At 36.7% G+C, this 21397-nt stretch overlaps 1 protein-coding gene across 3 annotated transcripts in view; it reads right to left on the bottom strand.

Annotated features, from left to right (window-relative positions):
• Nucleotides 1-16508, bottom strand: part of LOC145662878 (uncharacterized) — a 29701-nt gene extending 13193 nt beyond the window's left edge. Inside the window, exons 1-3 of one of the 3 annotated variants that reach the window (XM_081728842.1) lie at nucleotides 14516-14761; nucleotides 2603-2679; nucleotides 884-1414 (exon numbers count right to left, since the gene is read on the bottom strand). In XM_081728842.1, coding sequence (XP_081584968.1) covers nucleotides 884-1347 — 464 coding nt within the window. In that variant the 5' untranslated portion in view covers nucleotides 1348-1414; nucleotides 2603-2679; nucleotides 14516-14761. Of the gene's footprint in view, nucleotides 1-883; nucleotides 1415-2602; nucleotides 2680-14515; nucleotides 14762-16350 lie in introns of those variants that run through there. The other 2 variants (XM_081728841.1, XM_081728840.1) reach the window with 2 other exon arrangements.
• Nucleotides 16509-21397: the final 4889 nt, after the last annotated feature.

Below are 21397 nucleotides of genomic sequence, written 5' to 3'. Positions count from 1 at the left end.
GGATATTAAAAATAAAAAAAAAAATTAAAAAAATCTACGAAACATGGTTAAACATACTCTTATGGCTAGACGTGCTATAAACCCTTGCATTTCAGTGACATCCATGTGGCTATCATTAAATACTCCGTTGCAAAATACCAGTGACATCCATAAGGATGTCATGTAAACGTATTCTTTATTAAGGATTGCATTAGTGCTTGAGATGATGAATTTTTTTAGTGAATGCAAGGCTTGTTAGTTCGCCTTAGATGACAGCATCTTACTAACAGAAAAGAACAAAATGTTATGTCTTAGTAGATGAGAGACCTACGGGAGCCATGTATTTATTTTTTACGATAAACAAGGGGCAACTTCGATACCGTATTTTGAGATTGCAATAATAACAAAGATCTCCGGTCAGTGTTCCCAACTTGAACAGAATGAAATTTCTTCAGAACACCAAATTTCCCTTTTTCAGTTCAAATGTTCCACAATGCAGATATATATTCTTTTTCAGTAATATGAATGCTTTCTCGCGCTTGCACAATAACTATGCCTAATGTAACTGTCTTTTAAGTTAATGAAAACCTGGTGTTACAGCATGCACATTGGAAAATGACACCTGAAACGCAAGGGGTTAAGCATTTTTTTTGCCTAATAACATATAAGCTACTCTGACAAACGATTAAGAATTCCACATAGAAAGTTCCATTTTGTTTAAGGCGGGAACGAACGGAGATAGATGTTTATACGTATTTTCCAAAATTTTCAATAAATATTGTTTTACGATAGTACAATTTTGCATGTTCTACAAAGTTGATAAAATTAAGGACCACCCAAATACGAACATTTTCTTCGTCAAAGAAAGTTTTAATTTAATAACAGCTGAAATATAAATACATACCTGGAGTATAAATAAGAGTAAGGATTTTGGTACATATAGTTTTCCAATGTAGTTGATGTAGGTGTATCAGTGGAAAGGCTACATGAAGGTTCAACGTCGTTATTTAACACCGATTCCTGATTAGAATCTTTCGCAGAACTGTTATCACTATTTTGCTGAGACTCTGCAATATCTAGAGAACTGCTACCACTAGTCTGTTGAGACTCTAAAATATCTAGAGAACTGTTTCCAACATTAAGAGTTTCTTCAGCATAGAAGCATTCGCCATATTCCGTTTTTATTTGCACAGTTGACGTTATGTGCTCCGCTTCAGGTTTATCACTGTTTTCTTCTTTGGAACATTTATCTTCAGAGGTCGCTTGTTCTTCATTAAAATCTGAACAAGTCTCTGCTGTTTCCTCTTCATAATTTTTGTCTTCTACCTCTGTCTTTATAGATACAAATTCAATTGGTGCTGCCTCCATATTAATGGTTGTCAGTAAATACCTCCGATTCTTCTCGTGATGTACACTATACGACGAGTAACCATATCTAGAAAAGAAAAACGAAAGCAAAATTATTTCGTAATTTAAAGGTGCTATTCTAGTTGATTTGAAGTACTCTGTAGCTTTTGAGGGGGCCGCGGTGGCTCAGTGGTAGAGCGTTTACCTGTGGTGCTTGAGGTCCCGGGTTCAAACCCTGCTCCCGCAAAGTGAACTTTGTGGTGGACAAACACCGTGTGCGTGGGTTTTCTCGGGGTTCTCCCGTTTCCTCCTACAGTATTCATTCCACCATTTCATTCATTTCTCATTATCACCGTCTCCTTTAGCCTAACCGGCATAACCGTGGGACTTAAAACTCAAAAATTTCATTTCTTTAGTTTTTGAGTTTAATGGGGCTTCAGCAGTCAGGTTTTTTTGTCCTTGTTCACGATAAGGTGAATGACCGATAAATGCTGTACATTAAATATTTGAATGCAATTTCCAAAGTAGTGTAGCTCAAATAAAGTCTATAAAATAAGAGATTAAAACTACAAAACTTTTCAACAATTCAAAAGGTTGGGTGAAAGCTAAAAGGTTAAACAATGAATATATATATATAGTAGGAAAATATATAAAAACAGCAATAGTAGTAAGACATATATAAAAATAGAAATCTCAGAGAACTATTTTAATTGCAGAAATAAATGCAAAAGTACGGTCACTAAAGCTAGGATTATTCCTCACGACCTGACTAATATCAGTTAATAATAAACGTTCTATGACATCTGAGAGTTCTGGACATTTTATTAAAATGTGCCGAATATTCAGTGGGACGATACTGTCTTCATGATTTGGATGATCAGCGGCGCGCAACAAATAGAAATGTGTGACCGAAGAACGTTGGATCCGTATTCGAGCCACAATCACTTTACTCGGTGACTAGTACGCGACAATTTTCTAAAATAGGTTTTACATAGTGGAGATTATCGTTCGTCTGAATCCAACCCGCTTGCCAGTGAAGGTGCAGCCTTTGGAGAAAGCAGTTACGGAGATCCGAGCACGGGAGTGTTTCAGTGTAAAATTTGGCAATGCGGCTTCCTTAGTGGTAATGTTTGCCAACACGTTTTTTTTTTTACCTGAATGCCGACAAGATTCGGCACCTAGGAGAAATATTTTTGTTGTTATAACTAATTGTAGCTCTCAAGAATATCTTATATTAGGGTATGTTCACAAAAGAATACTGCACGTTCATACTAACGCTTTGTAGTCAGTGCTGTAACCTCCTTCGATTCAGAGAACTTAGTCAATCAGGACGTTCAAGAATATTACGGTAACCTGCAAAGAAGAAGACATGAGAAAAGAAATAAAAATCTCGAGTTGCAGATTCTATTTCGGAGCACAGTACACGCTTAACAATTTAGTTTCCCCAACCAAATAATTTATATTCAAGAATAAAATAATAACGCTACTAGAGAAGCCTTATTCAAATTTACAGATCATAAGTCATTAAGACTCGGAAATTCAACTCTGATATTTTATTGTGAACACCGGAATAAAAATAGCTTTCCTCCCATTTCCCATACGTTTGCCACGTAAACAATTTCTATAATTTCAAAATATAGGCTACTTTCCAATAACATATTTAAAATAACGTAATATTATTTAACAAAGTTCTTCCTAACAACAAGACTACTGCATATGGTCGCTCTAGTGTTCTTAGGTGTTGTGTGTATGTTTAAGAAATCCAGTATAAGAACTTCCAAATTCGACAGAGACAGAAAATATGAATATTGTCTTAAGTAAATCGATGCACTTGTAACACTAGTAGTCCACTCTACAATAGAATGTAGGGCCATATCAGGAAGACCATTTACCAGTTTACAACAACAACATCAAAAACTTTGAGACTGCCGGTACTTTACAATATTTGTAACAATAATAATTCAAGTCGACTGAGGGGCTTAGTAATTCCACTATCACATACAAAGCGAAAGGAACAAAATTATTAGTACTAATTGAAAGATTATTAAACCAGAGACATCGGCTCCAATGACAAAATAGCAACAACGTTGCGTCGCGTGGTAGTACAGAAATTTACTATATCAACTACGATGGAGTAATCAAGGCTCAGAATATATAAAAATCCCCGAATTATTATTAGTTTCAATTGCTTTCAATGAAATCACGACATCGCAATGAAACAATACAAAGCAAATTTCGACTCACTATAATACATTAACTATGAAATAGAGATATGCCTTGCTAACGTACCCACTTTAATGTTCAGTTTAAAATGTTATAAACATACATAAATTCGAGCAAACACCAGAGTACTCTTGTTATTTACTTTTACTATGTATTAAGAAGACATCACGTGAGTTAGAGTAATACTTTTTCAGTAAATAATGGCTTTAGTAGCGCTTACAAACACGACTCATCAACGGTATCTACTTATAAATTTGATTCGTGGCAGAGACTGTTAAATTTACCGTGGACTGACTAACACACATATTAAATGTTTAAGATCTCTAATATTAAAGAATGTTAATCATGAATACGTTCTTACGAAGGAAATACATATGAGAAAAGTAAGTTAAGATTTTATCTTATATACGACAAACTTTTTTTTTTTTTGTAGCATATGCAAATATTTTAAGCACACCTGAGCAACAATCATATGTAATTACAAAAGGACCAACTTACTGAACATATAGTTATTACTACCTAGGTATAGACACATTAAACACTGTAAGGTATAATAGAGCGTAGGTGACGTGACAGCGAAGACAAATTACTTTAACATTGTCATGATGTAGCAGTTTGGACGGTGGTACGAAACTTGAAACAGCATAATTATGTTTAACATTCATACCGATAAAATATTCAAGACACATTATAAACGTTAGAAATAAGGAATATAAAAGTTACTGAGGTAAGGACTAAGACTAACCTGGGTTTATTACCCGCGATGGTTGGAAAGCTTGAATTATTTATTTGTTAAATTAATATGTTGCATTTGTGCGAATCACATAGGTCACACCGAGGATTTAAGTGGAACATGCACGATGCATAAAAGCAGCAGAATTTATGTACTAAATTGCGTTAATTTACTGATCCCTTATACGATACCAGTTCTCCACGTAAGAAATGAATGACTCCAGCTAAAGGAGCACGATACGAATATATCACAGGGAGAATTATTACAAAATTATTAAATTCCACGGACGAAATACTGTGTAACAAGTGGCAAGAGTGAGCACGTGCTCAGCTTACTATTCTCGGTGAAGACAACGTAGAGGCTTTTTAAACTATAGATAGGTATTTTGTTACTGACTTTGGCAACAGTCGCAATTTATTCACTACATTTATCCGCGAAGTTTAAGAGGGTGATTAAAGTATAAGTCCAAAAGCAAATGTGATTTCATAGTTTTAACTACGTCGTAAAAAGCATATATTAACGAGGGAAAAAAATCCTTTTACAGGAGGGGTGGCGAAAAGGGCCGAAATCGGCCCCCGCGGGGGGTCGTTTTTAAAGTAGCTGTTCGGACTGAATCTGGCCTATATGAGCAATCTATAAGAAACTAATAAAACGTCAAAAAATAATAAGCATTTTCATACAGTGCAGAATGGTTTATAGGAAAATATTTGTGGAAGGAGGCTTGTTGCAAGAAAATCCTTGAAAAGGGGTTGTTTTTCGACATTTACTAAGTTATTACGTATATAGCGCAACGGAGTACGAAAATGATTTTTAAGTATGTTGTGTAGGAGTGGATAAGCGTTAACATTTGCAAAAATGGCCATAGTACTCCACAGCGCTCATAGTGAAAATGAAACCCATCCCTTTGGGAAGAACAACGATGCCTCTATTATCACAGCGCATATGTGACAACAAGCATAGGGTTTAAAACGTTGGCTTAATGAGGATGATGTCATCATCGTAGATAGAGGATTCAGAGACAGTGTGAATCTTTTGGAAGACTTGAATCTAATAGTAAAGATGCCACATTTCCTACAGAAATAAAGTCAACATACTACACAAGAGGCTAATGAGTCGAGATTAGTTACATCAGTGATATGGGTAGCAGAAGTCTCAAATGGTTTACTAAAAACTTTTCTAGCACTAGGCCACGTCATGCCCAATTCTCAAGTGCCATACATAGGAGACTATGTCAAAATTGTAAGTAGCATCTGCAATGCATTTAGGCCTCCTCGAATAATGGAAGATGATGAAAGTGCAAAAATAATTGGAGAAAGAATGTTAGCATTGCACTTCCATCCCAATGAGTTGCAACACCGGGTGACTGCAGAGAAGTGGTTAAGAAAAAGGGTTATTTGGCAAGAAATGACTGCTGACACTTTGACAGACTTCTCTCGTTTAACACTTGAAGAACTTAAACAACTGACCTTGGGCATATATCAGCTGAAACTGGCGACCTCTTATACAGCTGAACATACAGATGAACTAGGCCTTTACAAGTTGTTCTCACACAGAGAATGTTCAGATGAATAAGAGTTTTAATTCAGAGCCGACATACATCGTCCAAGATACACACTCTATGGATACAGTATAATATACCTACAGTTGGATCTTGGTATTGCCAGTGTAAATTTGGCGCAAGTGTTGTTGGATGCTGTGCTCACATTGCTTCTGTGTTGTGGTTTCTTGGTTACTATCGACACCTTCATTACCAACAAAAAACACTCCGCACATTATCAAGATTTTATACAAGATGCTGCAGTTGGCTGGTCTGATGACGAAGATGCTGATGATGACAAAGCAGGAGACTTAGATTGACAGGAAAGCGAAAATAGAACCATGTGTCTCTCTACATGTTGTGTTACTGCACTGAGTGGTCTGTGAAGAACAAACTAATAAAATGACTATTGTGATATTGTCATTCTGTAGTAGGCCTATATCACGAAGTTCTAATAGGGGATACCACAAATAGTGTTTTGACAACATAAAAAAAGGAAACGTTTTGTGTTTTTCATATTGATTTTGTTTCGTTTTCATCAGTAATGTTAGTTTCTTGTCCATGTTACCTACAATATAATACGATTGTGCATTTTTTTGTTAACAAATGGTGCTGTGTAAAACCTTAATTGCAAAATATATTTGGTTAATATTCGTTTTTCATACATATCTGCTCTAGTACTACCATTATAGCATAAATGAATTGAAAAATCAAGGGGGCCGATTTTGGCCCTTTTCGCCACCCCTCCTTTCCATTCATTTGATGAGTAGCTTTAAAATCACAGCTCCCTCCTTCACAGGTTCGTTTACACCTTTGAAGTAGGTAGAAAGTGAATCTAGTAATGCAGTACAAAATTTAATTTTCAACGCAGACTAACAAGCCTGACTGTTTCATCCTTCCACACTTAGATCCACTGACTAGCTCATTTTTTCATGCAGCGCTGACATTACTCTTTTGCGTGATTTTCTGCACTCATTCACCAGCTCCCCTTATATAGACATTTACCTTGTAATCCTTTAAAAAAGATATAGAATAATATTGAGGTTAAATTTACGCACTCCTACCATATTATAATTATAATATTGTTCCCAAAATAATACATTGCGTCACTTACACCTGCGTTCTGATTTGTAGACACCCGCATTCTACCTGCTGCTTAGCGAAAGAGATACTTAGTCTGCTTGCCAGAGATTAGCAAGAACGACTGCTAATTATCCAGAGACTAGTAGCAATGTTTGCCAACTACTTAAGCTCTAATAAAAATTGATCGTAAACAGCTTTTATGATGTGACGGAAAAAATACGTCACAGTGTCGGTATGCAAACGAGGCAGTACAAGCATGATTGATAGTAAGATCAGAGATGTGCGTCTACGCGTAAAAAACGATAGTTTACGTTTACGTGTCAACTATGCGTAGACAATGTAAACAACGTAGACTATGTAGAGTATGTCAAAAACACGTAATTTAATATGGCGTCGTGGACAATAAAGGAGCTTTCTTTTGTCGTTACCTTGCGAAATTGCGTACAAGATAAAATGCCTAGACCAGCGAATAGTAACTTTCGAATACCTAGTTTCGTCTTGATGAAGGAAAATGAAAAATATTATTCATTCTGTAAAATATGCAAGAAAAAATTGGCAAATGTAACAGCCTCAAGACTGAAAGCCCACAGGTGAGAGTTAGTTTTGTAAGTTTCATTATAAAAGCAGTGCTCAAAGTGGAAAATCTAAGGAAGTGGTATGTGCAGAGCAGAGTAAACATACAGATTAGATAATTCCCTCTGCTTTTTATATGTTAGTCGTTTCCCTAATCTTTCGCTGCACCGAAGCAAAACAACTGAATGAGGAAATATGAACAAACGAGCAACGAAATTCTTCCTTACATTTGATTGTGGTTGTCTACATAGTCTACACGGGAAAAGGTGTAATGTAGATTACGTATAGATTACAGTAGACAATCGCCTAGACGTAAAATTATAGTTTACGGCACATCACTGAGTAAGATTAACTGCTGTTCTATGAAAATTGAATATCGAACACAAGGCATGGAGATTACACTCCGAACTCTCCTCGTCTGTCACGAAGCACAGCTAACAGAATTCTCTTTTCGGCCTCGATATAGACTACATTAAAATCAGGACACTGCTTCACCGACGTTCGGAACTCTTGCTGGGATTCCTGGTTACTACTGTGCAGTTTGGTGTATGATGACAGTCGAAGGTCAAGTTTTGGTGGAACCAATAACAAAGATGGAGGGGCACAAATATGTTGGAAAAAAGTACATACAAATCATCTGTAGTGAGACTTGCATAAGGAGCAAGTACTGTTGGTATTTAGTTCAAGGACATGCTGGAGATCGGTTGTAGATCTAGTCACCACGCAAAGGTAAGCGGCATAGGTAGTCAGAAATATAGCGCACATGGGCTGTATAGTGTATAATTTCTGTGAAGTCTTTCTCAAGGCGTTAGGCTAACGATGGTTCGTTTGCTTGTACATAAAGGCTAACACAAAAACATGACTAATACGTAAAGTACCAACGGCTAGTCGCATACCCAGGTGATGAACTGTGTGAAGTTTCTTGAATAGAGAGGAACGAGTAGATGAATATCCAACATAACCGTGGCCTATCCAGGACCGGCTTAGACTACAATATACACGGAACAGAAAAACATGATCAGCATCCCATATTGAGGAAGGGGCGATAAGGGAAGACAATTTATAGCTTGGAGATAAGAGTACTTACTGTTGAAAATATAAGAGGCAACGTTCAATAACGTTCAAAGTCAAATCCAAAAACTTTATTCTGACAACGAAGAAGAAACGAATGTCATAGAGGTACAGTCCGCAGCATAAAAAAAAAGCTGCAACATGAGCGTGTAAATTTATTGTGAAACTATGCCTAACAGCGCAGGGAATCAACATAACGTCTAAGTGGCACGAATCACACCAGGAGAAACCCCGGCGTCCTCCCCTGCACATTTATTTCGAAACAAAAGAGAGTCGTTTCACAATAAACTTACATGCTTATGTTGCAGGGTTTTGCTGCGGACTGAACAAATTCGGATCAAGAAGGGAAGTTCGTTGACTGCAGAAGTGTACACACTGATATTTTTAATCGGAAAACCGAAAGCATGTCTCATTCAACTAGCGAAAAAGATAATTCAATGTCAGTTGAAGTTGTTGTCTACGATATTTGGAGCGCCAATAAATAACAAGATCGTCAACGTAGGGCATACAATACACAGGAGCTAGTTCTACGACAGAACAATCTCAACGGCGACAGCAAACACTGACACACTGAGAACACTATCTTGGAAGACAGTTTTCCTGTAGAAATCGCTCTGAGAGACTAGCGCCAACACGCAAACTTATTCGAAAAAAATCTTTATGAATAGCACTTATGTGGTCACGAAGACAACAGCCATATGCGATATAAAATTCCAAAAAGTCAAGTCGTACCATAACCTTTTTTTTTTTCAAATCGAAAAAAAGCAGCAAGGTGCTGGCTATGACGGAAAAAAAATTCTATACGGCTCTCGAGCTTAGCAAGATTGTCTGTAGTGGATCGGAATGAGCGAAAGCAACAATGATGCTTGATCAACAGGGAGTTTGATTCAAAGTACCAAATGAGATGTTTGATCATTATGTGCTTCAAAACCTTGCAGACGCAGTTCGGAAGGACAAAGTGTCTGTAGCTCTTGGCTGTTTCTTGTCCTCTTTAGTTTCAAGACTGGAAGCAGACGAGCCTCTGGGATCCACGTGAGAACGTTTCCCTTGACCAGACACGAACAAGCAACTGCAAAACTGAGTGATGTATATCGTTTAAGACGTTCTCCATTTTGATAATATATCCAGTCAATTCCTAGATAAGTTAGGACAACTCCTTAAGACAGAGTTGAATTCGTGGGCTGAGCAGGGAATATTATAATCTTCAGTATTGGAGCGTTCTTCTCGGTACGAGTGCGGTAACAGTTTCACTAGAATTAGAAAACTCGCCTGGATAGTGTTCAGTCAGAGAGAAAAGTGTCGGTCCAATATATTGGGCTACCTCTGGAGGGTTTTTCCTCAGAGTGTACTTTGCTGATACAGCGGGGACACAAGGAGAGGAATAGTCGCCATTCATGGAGTCAAAGGGGTTCCAGATATGAGAGACGTTATGAATTCTTTCCACCCTTGATGTTTCGAAGATTGCATCAAGCATCTAACACGGGAAGAAGAAAGCAAAACTGTTGGAAGATTCTCGACAACAGGATGCCGAATATTAGTGGCAATAGCACGAAGACAAGACATAGCTCTATGGATTTACGCAGAGCACCATAAAACTTGTCATTGTAGGCCATATTCTCTGCATTCTGTTATGGAACCCTAAGAAGCGTCGATCACTATCTACTCAAGTGGGAGGCAAGCCTTACGGGCAAAAAACTCACTGAAGTCAACGAAAGTTGACCAATTAGCATGTTTCGAGTTGAAGCGTCGAAGTAGTAATAACCAGATCTACAGTAATTGTTGGCAAATCCATCGCAAACATCTCGATCCTCTCTCCGTGTGAAGAACGCCGGAAGAGAAACACTAAACAAGCACAAGTCAGTGCTCGAATAGGAATAAGATCAGTAGAAAAGGGAGTGTGACTGTTTCAGGACGAAGATACTACTCTCGTCAAGGAATGACTTTATCTGGCGGCCACAGGTGATGCTATGAAATCACATTTCAGACAATTAACATTGACTGAGTTGTTTGGAAAACTGAATTAACTGGCTGCCGACAAGGCTTCAGCACGACGAATATACAACGAACATGTAATCGTGTAATGCACGCACCCTTACTGCTTGCAACCGGGAATTTGTTACTACACCGAGAATAAAAGGGTTCAAACATATTGTCGGTTACGCCAAAATCAGTGTGTTTATTATATTTGTAAGTCGCGTAACAAGATAAAAAAGACTATTGTGTAGGTCGGAAATGAGTACTTTGCAAATGGACAACTGACGGTGAGCGGTCAGTCGGTTCAATTCTTCACGATGAGTACTAAATCCAAAGCGACATAATGGGGAGGAACTTATGAAGATTTCGGCTTTCACTGAGAAAAGACAGCATTACAACAATGGCGAATGGATCGACTAAATTAATGCCATCAATGTATTGCGAGTGGCGTTAGGTTTAAAACATTACGAACAACGGCCGAAGACTGGTTATGTGATACACAAGGCAGCGACATTTTTTCTTCTGCACTCTTGCATTTAGTAAAGTTTATTTGGGTGGAAACATCTGGGTTGGAAGACCTTTCCTGATACAATGCCTTGTATCACCAGTAGTGGAAATCTTCTCAACTAGCATGTGCTGTCGAATTTGTTTTTCTTTTTCTAGACTAGAAAAGCCAGGCAGCATCTACAAAAAGCAGCATGATCATGCTAATTATAGCAGTACGACTTGGTCGCTACATACGGCTCCTCCATGAATTCCCTGGTCACAATTTGCATACATAGCAGCAGTCTCATTATACGATGCTGGTGTCCCCAGAATGCTGGCATTTTAAGGAGCGAAGAGGATTTGGGACATAGGGACGTACATTTAGTCTATAATAGCCAGTTTCAACGAATTTCGGAGAAGTAGGAAAACTATCCGTAAGAATCAATAATAAAGAAGCAATCATTTCACTTGACTTATGTTTAATAGGAGCTACTTCTCGACATATTGGTCAGCTAACACGGATTTGACCCTTTCTTCACTGTTCACTAGCTGGTTCTAATGTTTTTAATCCGCGACAACATCGAGTGGATGGTGAGATTCCACTGCAGTGCGAATTTTCCAATTTTATCTAATAAGAGCAACTTCTCTGTTTGTTTCTGTTCAGTTGTTTCCAATAGCTACGAAGCATTTCGTATCTTTCTAATGTTTTAAATTTGTTCAGCTATATATGCACTATCTTCGTTTCTAACGCGACGGGACAAGTTCTTAATATTATTCGAACTGTTAGATTTAGCACTCGGCCACCTAGCACAATTGGTGTGTGATTCTGACATGAATAACAGCTTTTATGGCACATAAGTTTGCACACGTATTATCAATTTATATGCAATTTTGGCATGCACCAAGAAAATAAGTGTAGAATATCTTAGAAAATCATTTAACACAAGCAAAGTGAAGTAGAATATTTTTTTCCTCAATTAGACATTTTGGAAAATTGCACCAAGCTAAGTACTCTCGAGATCTAAGAAACAACGCCAGTTCATGAAGCCTTGCTTGATTTTTGTGCGATCTGTATTTGTCTTATTCATGTCAATCCGATCTCTGAATCCAAAAACTAAATTCCACTTCAGAAATGGAAATGTGGCATACTGATTGAAGTTTGTCTGATGCAGATTCACGAATTGCCTAAGGAAAGTAAGAAAAAGAAAATACGGTTAGAGACTCTAACTGAAAGGTATTACTTTGCACCGACGCACTATGCTTTGAACAACGTAAGAAAACTGTACTTTATGCATATAAGTTCACGATTGAGAATGTAACCATTACTAGAGTCAGGACTCCTAGGGTTTGATATGGATTACAAAGTAGTGTAGATATTCTAGTACAACTGTGTAGACGCTAAGGAATTAAGTGCACTGAAAGCATTACTACTGGATTAAGTTCCGTTAAACCTCACCACGCCAACCCCATGTACGATCTATGTTTAGTTGAAGAGGCCAGGCGTTTTCTTTTTTAAAATGCCACAATTGCGCTCATTTTTGTTAATATTAGTTTATGTTAGGACTAAGTACTTACATCAATATATTGATATTCCCTTAAGAGCGCCACCGGTAAGTACATATTGCCTCTACAGCATTACGCATTTCTCATTTCTACAACAAGTACTTCTATTCCATTTTTAAATAAGATATCAATTACGTTTACTTTCCTTAAACTCATTTCTCATGTAAATCTCCTATATTTTACCTACTTTTGGTCCCTTCATTTTTAACATATCCCAATGTATTACAGCAAATGAATTAAACAAAACTTAAACCAATCTGTTTATAAGTCATTATTGTCATGTTAAAATGTTGGCCGGAGTAATTGAAGAATCTTATCATTTTTAACTCTACGCACTTCATGTGCACACCTACGGTTATGATTCTTGATTTAAGAAATTACATTTCTTACTTTAACGTCCACAGATTATGCCATTTAAGCTAAAGAAGACCAAAGGTTATGATTGTTGAATGAATTTAAAGTTATGAGTAAGATGTTAATATTGATCACTCATATTGCAGACGATAAGACTACTGCGAGTAGAACAGTGACTGGAACCGGTTCTTATAGGTTCAGTCACTTGTCGGAACTATTTGTGCGTTTGGTGGAACATCTATTGTGAGATAAGTTGCTGGTACTTTCTATTTCTTTTCCCTCACTAGGTACGTGATATCAGCTGCTCGTATCTGCAGCTAGCTACTAGATGTGTGTCAGTGTGTTAGGTTTATGGGCTGGTTGTCAAATTCGTGAAAGCATATACTTCAATTTGTGTTTCATGGCGATTGTGGAGTTAAGAAGGCTAAATGAGATTGACAAAATGTTTAATGGATTTGATGCTAAGAGTTTGAATTCGTTTTCTCTGAATAAGCTTGTATTAGATTCGGACATAAATTATTATCACTTTGCGGCACTATATGATTTAGTTAAGGTAGAGAAAACTACTGATGGTCGTGATCAGGGTGTGCCTATTTCCGACGCACGGTAAGAGTAAACGTTTATAAGCTTTTCTTGTTTGTTATAACAGGAATTGTACTCGCTTTTCTTTTTCATAGTAGTGGTAATAGAACACAGAATAAACGCAGATCAGGGGGTTCTCATGTATACTATTACCTAAAGGGTGTTTGAGATCCGGTGGACTCTATGTAATTCTGAAAATTACCTTTTTCATTTAACTACTTTTTCAAAGTTGAGAATTAGATATCGCAAGTGAAAATTTTGAATAATTTCGAATGTTTATACTGAATTATGTTAGGTTAGGTTAATTAACAAACTGGTTTTCAATTCATTTAAAGTAAGTTAATTTTATTTGTGATTGTTTTCTAATGCATATTTTGCGGAAGTAATGAATTACAGTTGTTAGAAAATTTATTGTACTAAACCGATTCTTGGAGCAATCTAGTAAGCATTTGAGGAATACAATTTTAGTCTCCGGGGTAACCAGGGAGTTCCTCGTAACACGTTGTCTATTCAGCAGAACTGACGCTTAGACTGCTCTGATGAACTGAATGTTCAGTGCAATTTTACTATATGGATTCATAGATTGTAAAATGTATAGGAAAATGTGGGGAATTCTTTAATTTACCCATTTTATGTCGAGGACAGAACACAACGAACCCCTGTGGGGTTTCTAACCTGTTCCTACTATTACAGCTACTCCTACTACTACTATGGATCTGTATAGTAAAACTGCACGGAAATCGTTCGTGAACTGCTCCGGGAACCGGATTAAATGAATTGGTTCCAGTAAATGTTCTAGCCAAAGAAAAAGCTTGCCTTGTACACCAAGTAATTACGGTTATAGGAAACGTAAAGCGTTCGCTACTGACATTTCAATGTGAAAACGGGGTGTAGATTTACTTTTCGAAAATGATCATAAATACATATTTGTTTCTAGTTGTAGCTAGCTCCACAATCTGAACACTTTGCTGAAAAATAAATAAAAATAAAAAGTTTAACTTTCTACTTACAGGCAACCAAAGGTGCAAAGCCGTAACTGAAATTTCACATCGGAGTTTACTTATATTAAATACGGCGAATTTTCATCTTAAATACACTTCAAAAGAAATGTAATTACTCGAGAATTATGGAATAAACTAACTATTTATACATAAATGTATGTACATATCACTATTTTTTTAATGTTGTTGGAAAATTTGTAAAATTTACTATACATTTTTTTTTCTCTTACGGCAGGTTCTAATGCAGGAGTGGATACTGTTTATAATTTTTCTCTGATATTGCTCATTTGTGTTTGAAGGAGACAAGCATAACTGAGCACTTCTTTTATCTACCAAAAGTTGAAAAAAGGAAATGTAAAACAGAAAAATTTACAAAGTAGCAGCTATTCAGAAAGCAAATAAGTTTTGGAATCAGTGAATCATTATATTTTAATTGCCATAATCAGTAAAGGCTATTTGGCTATAGGGGAGAGGGGGGTACATTTGAACAGGGGGTACCTTTGAACATTTAAGATAACAGGCTAGAAATAATAGCATATCTGGTGGTTTCAAAATTTTTAGTTTGGCAAAACTGCGTTGCATGACGGTCAACTGTTATCTGCAATTTTAATGTAACTGTTGATGAACAGCAGTACTTTGTTACATTTGTGGGGTGAAAAGTTGGAATTTTTGTGAAGTTTTTTAAGATTTTTGACAGAAGCCTGTGTTTTGATATTATCTGGCATTCATTGCAGAAGCAAGTACATTAATTTACTTATCCAATGTTGCCCTTTGTATTTCACAACAGCTTGTACTATCTGGGTATTATCAAATTCTGCTTGATCATGCCGGTTGGGGCAGCTTTGAACAAAAATTAGGGGGCACATTTGAACATTGTTCTACCTATGCTTTTCTGAAAGTTATAAGTACCAGCAACATGTTTGTGTTCTCAGACAATGAAGACAAATGTTCAGTACCAACTGCTGATATTGTGTGTGGACTTTCTAATTCTTGTCTGTCGTTTTCGATTACTTTTAAACTCTCGTCCGCCTCACTTGGGAGTTGAGTATAACCTTGTAGTTTAATTGGATTATAACTGCCACTATTCATCTCAGTGACCCCAAAAACTATGAATTCAACTCAATTCAGATGTGTTTCCGAAGGGGAGGCAAATTATTTAGAGCACAGAGGCGCACAATATACAAATACGGGTCTGCATATATGTTTCAGCAATTATTACTATTATTATTATTTCCTTGCCATACGCGATTGGTTAATTCTTGTGCCTTAAACTGTTAATGCTGCTTTGTTACATTAGCCTTGTTGTTCGTAAACGAATTCATCCTGAAAATAACGATTATTGTAGTAAAATAATGGTTTGTTCAAAACTGCCCCACGTATGTTCAAATGTACCCCATGCTTGTTTCAATCTACCCCCCAAGGGGGTACATTTGAACGACACCCCCTGCGCCCTTGCACAGAATGACAAGATCAAACATAGTACTCTATTTTATGGCAAATATAATGTATATTATATTTAGCTTTTGCTACAGTTCTATAAGGAAATTTACTGGGTGTTTGGAAGGAAAAACGAATATTCGAAAACAGATGTTCAAATGTACCCCCCTCTCCCCTATATAATAATATAGCTGATTACGAATTCGGATGCCTCCTAAGGGATGTATTCTCGAAGCTACTTATCTCATATTCTGTTTCTTGCAGGTCTACTTTTGGCACACCACTCAAAATAATTGTTGATAATTTATAATTCTTCAAAAGATTTGAGGAGGGTGACATGACAATACCCAATTTAGCATAGATAAAATTCAAGAAGGCCGCCAGAAAAAAGAATGTTGAAAAGTTACCTCGGTGTGCATGTCTCCAGGTTCTATTCTTGCTGGGGGCACTAAATTTTTATGCTATTGACCCAGCATCATAAATAAATTAGGGATCAATGCGAATTAAGAGGTATCGAACTGCGGTCCAGAAAGCCAGAAATAATGGCATCTGGAAACCGATGCACTCATCATCCAGTTGAACGTGAGTCAGGGGCAGCTTGCCTATAAGTGCTTCAGTGCTGCAGAACTACCAGCTATTTTAGTGGCATAAATGTATTTTCAATTGAGTTGAATTGTGTTTAATTTAATCAAGGTAATAACATGTAATGATGATATTTGGTCTAACGGTGTCCTGAAATTGTACTGCTGGATATGCTACATATCGTAGTATTACTGGAAACACCTTCTGAAGCTTAATAATATTGCAAGAGCTGTGCACGGATTGCCCTATGCTTTAGCATTGAAACCAAAATCTTCACCAGGCGCACTGTATTACGTTTTCCTTGTCTCTTAGATAGGATTTACTAGAGCTGCACTCCCAGCAGCTCAGAACTCACGAATACTTCCGAAGAAGCCGAAGACACACGACGTGATGTACGTGTTGTGCGCTTTGAAAGTAATAGTATTCCATGTTCAAGTTTGTGCAAATTTTCTGAACAAGCACAATTTGTGTGACAATTTTAAGCAAACCGTAAACCTTTTAGAAATTCCTCTAACTACCCCAACGACAATAGCTGAAGCAGAACGTTACTTCTCTAATTTTAAAATAGTTAAAACATTTTCGAGAAGCACAATATGTCAGGAAAGAATCAATGCTTTAGCTGCCTTATCAATTGAGCGTGATTTAATATCCATCCAGGGGGGGCAGGGAAGGGCATTTCCCCCCCTGAGTTTGAGATTTATATAGATTTTATCAATAGAGTAGTAGTAAATGAGTGAAAAACGCGAAAGTTTACTTATATAGAGGGGTTTTGCCCCCCCCCAAACAAAATCTGAAATGACACTCCTGTATCCATCATGCCGAACTTTAATGATAGAGTAATAGGACATTTTGTACAGCAGAAGACACGTCGGATAGACTATTTACAAACTATAAAATATTTATAATTCAGCAGTATTAATACAATTTCTACCTGTAGACATTACGTGAATCCGAAATTGTTATGGTATCTGAAAACAGTGTTTCTTACGATATGGGTATGGTATTTTTAAAGCTTGTTACACGCAACGGTGGCGTATTTAGAGAGGAGCTATAAGGCTCAAGATCCCCCGAAATTCATTTAAACTTGTAGGCATCCCAAAGGAAAAATTAAGTGCTTATTCATATGCTGTGCATAGCTCCTCCCGGAACAAAATCCTAAATACGCCACTGACACCCAATAAGCAAAACAATAATGTTTTGGTTGCGATACAGTAAAGTTGTATATATATTTGTTAATTTCAATTATAATTGTCATTTACGTATAACGATTAGAGTGCTAAAAGATATGCGGTTCGTGTAGATTTTATAATTAATTACTGCAAACGGGAAATTTAATATACAAAAAACACACTGTGCAGAACTACCTCAGATTATGGTATCGAGCCGCTACTGACGTGAGTTATAGCTTTTTGTGATTGTAGCGCCGGGAAATTTAATTTAGCTCTTCTTAGCAATTTTTATGTTTTTCAATACTGTGTAATTACAGAAAACTGAAAACAATAGTAACGATGATAACTTCTTTCTTATTTGTAGGACACAGTACTCTGGGTGATTATATGGCCCACATATCAGCTGATGACGCCACCTGACTCACATTTCAGACGATGGCACTTCATAATGCATGGGAATGTGTTTGCAAACGCACTTGTTTGTCATGAGAATTAGTAGTCTCATCCATGCCACTAATTAGCACTGCACTATTTATTGCATTTGGGAAATACGTAATTATTATAATGAATTGACACGGCTTAGATTTTTCCTTTTATATATATATTGTTATGTGAAACAGTAAAACTGATTCACACATCAACATAAAGGTTATGCTACCTTAGCTAGAAATATAAAATTTGAACAGGAAACTCCTTTTCTCCCCAAAAACAGTATAGCTGGATGATGGTGTGTCCACAAGGGGGAAATGACGTTAATGGCGTCATTAACATTTCTGGGACGGTTTTTCAATGTAAAATAAATAACATTGTCTCATTTCACCCAAAGACAAAAAATTGGAAAAACTAGTTACTCAGTCAATTACTACATTATTATAACTTCCTGCTTTCTTTTCTTCCCAATCCCCGACGTCATAATACCATAGCCATTTTAATGAATATTTGATAAGGGTTCAGCTCTTGGGTCTATCCTAGATCATGGTGGAAAGACTACAAGTGCATGCGCATGTGGCCTTGAGTGCTCTCGTGGCTGTGACGTCACTTTGGTTGCAAGCGACAACGGGAAAAGGCTCGGCTGGGACCTGGAAGTGACAAGTGGAAATTCTTTTATGTTCGGTTAAGTAATATTGAGAATGTGTTCGGTTAAATGATATCGAGAAATAACTAAGTAACGAATGGAAGGTTCCTAATAATGATTAACGGTAACAAAGATATTTAACAATGTATTGGATCAAGAGAATAAAGTATGTATCTCCCATGTCATGGTTGTCATCGTCGGAGCATTCTTACACTGATTTTGAAATTTTTGTTCATTTTAATCATAATTTGGGATTATTATATACACATTTACGGGGCCCCTCCAGAATTACAAAGTTAAGAATTACTGCAGTAAATATAGAAATATGGTAGATTCTCGAACAATCAAGGAAGTACGGTGGCTTAGTGGCAGAATGCTCACCTTTGGTGTAAGGGGCACTGATTCGCTAACCGGTCAAGTGAGTTTATGGTGGACAACATTGTGTCCGCGAGTTTCTCGAGGTACTCCCGCATTCTCATTCCACAAAATTCTCACACAATCATTCACTTGCATTTATCGTTTGTCTTCGTTAGTCCACGGACATAATCATGGAACACTAAACTAATAATTTCAGTATTTTTGTACAATCAAAAAACGATACAATAAATATTTACTATCCTAGTATCTCTAACAGTACTAACTGCGCTTATAACTGTTCCCGAATTTATTGTAAATATTTTGTCAAGTGCGGCGTAATCACTCGACCTGCTCGCTATCAACTCCTTTACTCGGTCTTACGAAGATAAATTAAATACAAAATGAAATAAGCGCTGATGTTCTTTAATTTCTTTGTTTGAGGGGCTTTCTATATACATATTTTATTTCTATACATTTTTAGAACAGGATAAAAAGCTGTAACGTTCTATTTCGAACAAATATTTAACAATACAATTTGTCATGGCGTATGTTTAATCCTTTAACTACCAAGCATTGATGGCATTACCATTAAAATATTTAGTTTGCTTTTATGGTTGAACCATGTCTTGCTGATCATATTTCGTAATTTTTGAAATATTTTTGTACTTTGGTTATAAAATGCAGGGTGTTTATTTCAGAGCAACATTGCTATGAAATAGATCTTACGCGTAGCTATTGAGCAGCATTGCCCTATTATGGTAAAACATCATAAGAATCCTCTCAGTAACTAGCAGGAGTTTCTTGAAATATTTTTTCTGCAGAGCAAGAAACTTCAAATAAAAAAAATAGAAAATAGGATTACTTCATATGTTAAAAAAAAAGAAAAAAGAGAAAAATGTAGTGAGCAATATTAGTTTGTTCAAGCTTCAAAATTGTTTTGATATGAACTGATATTGCTGTTTCTTTTGCTATTATAAACATCTTCCTTTGAATTCACTTAGCTTATGCATTGAGTACATTACGTTTATATAATTACTGTTAGTACTACAATTTTCACTCCGTTGAATATCATTACAAATACAAGCGAGGTTCGTGTATGAGATACCGGCGAGCAAGCGCTTGTTGAAAGTTAATCTGCCTCTCGTTGGTCACGTCTGCGACCAAGATGACGTCATGCGCCAGAGCGACAAGAATTTAGCACCGCATTGCATCCACCTTGTAGTCTTTCCATCATGGCCTAGATCAGCGTTTCCCAACCTTTTTCAACTTGCGGCACACTACGGGTGTTACTTCGATTCTCGCGGCACATTTATAGATAGTATTATTTGTAAATATAAAACACAGTGGTATTTTTTCTGTGATTATTGATCTCCTGCTCACAAAGAAGAAAGCTCGAACACTGTTTTTTTTTTCGTGGTAAATCATTATGCTTATTTTTCATTCTAATTTAAAAATAAAAAACAATTGCAATGAAATATTGTACTCAAGTTTGTAAAAATACGCTTTCTTTTTAAAAACTGTATCCAACCTTTCACTAAGAAGAAAAATCACTAAATAACGAATGAACAAACAAATCTCATTTACTTTCAAAATACAAATGTAGGTAATTTGTCGAAAGGATTGAATGATATTTTAAATTTTCAAGTTACGAAATAGTCTGCAACAATAAAGAAGCAATAATGGTCATAATAATGACAACAAATACTTTTTTCAACATTAGAAATGTACAGAACAGTAACACGGTATGAAACTTAAAATTGTAGATTCATAGTAGAGGTTCATAGTAATGTGAAATACAAATATACATTTTCCCCTACGTTTTACAATTTGATTGCTATAAAATTAATAATTTTGTTTCGATTTCTTGCGGCACACCAGCGGCCCATTCACGGCACACCAGTGTGCCGCGGCACACCGGTTGGGAAACGCTGGCCTAGATAGTGTCAAGAAGAAGAAGTTGGTTTCGAATGTAACGAAAAGTAGTAAATCTTTTGACGGAGTGTCTCCAGATTAAATTTAAGAACAGGAAATGTGATGAGTGAATACAGACCAGGAGTGGAACTACAGTAGATAGAGATATACGAAGGTCTTTCGGAAAGCATACCGTTCGATAATATCAAGTTGTTTATAATTGGAAAGTGAAGCAAAGATCGAAGCAGGAAAATCATACGTGAGACGGATAGTCTCTGGGTAGTACCAGTGAAGTTATATACTTTGGTTGTCACTGACTTATAATGCGGTTGAAGTAAGGCGGTGGTCAAAAACTATCCC

The sequence above is a fragment of the Thermobia domestica genome, chromosome 10, assembly GCF_964235325.1.
Source record: "Thermobia domestica chromosome 10, izTheDome1.hap1.1, whole genome shotgun sequence".
Classification (NCBI taxonomy): Eukaryota; Metazoa; Arthropoda; class Insecta; order Zygentoma; family Lepismatidae; genus Thermobia; species Thermobia domestica.
This window is presented reverse-complemented; position numbering and strand designations above follow the sequence as displayed.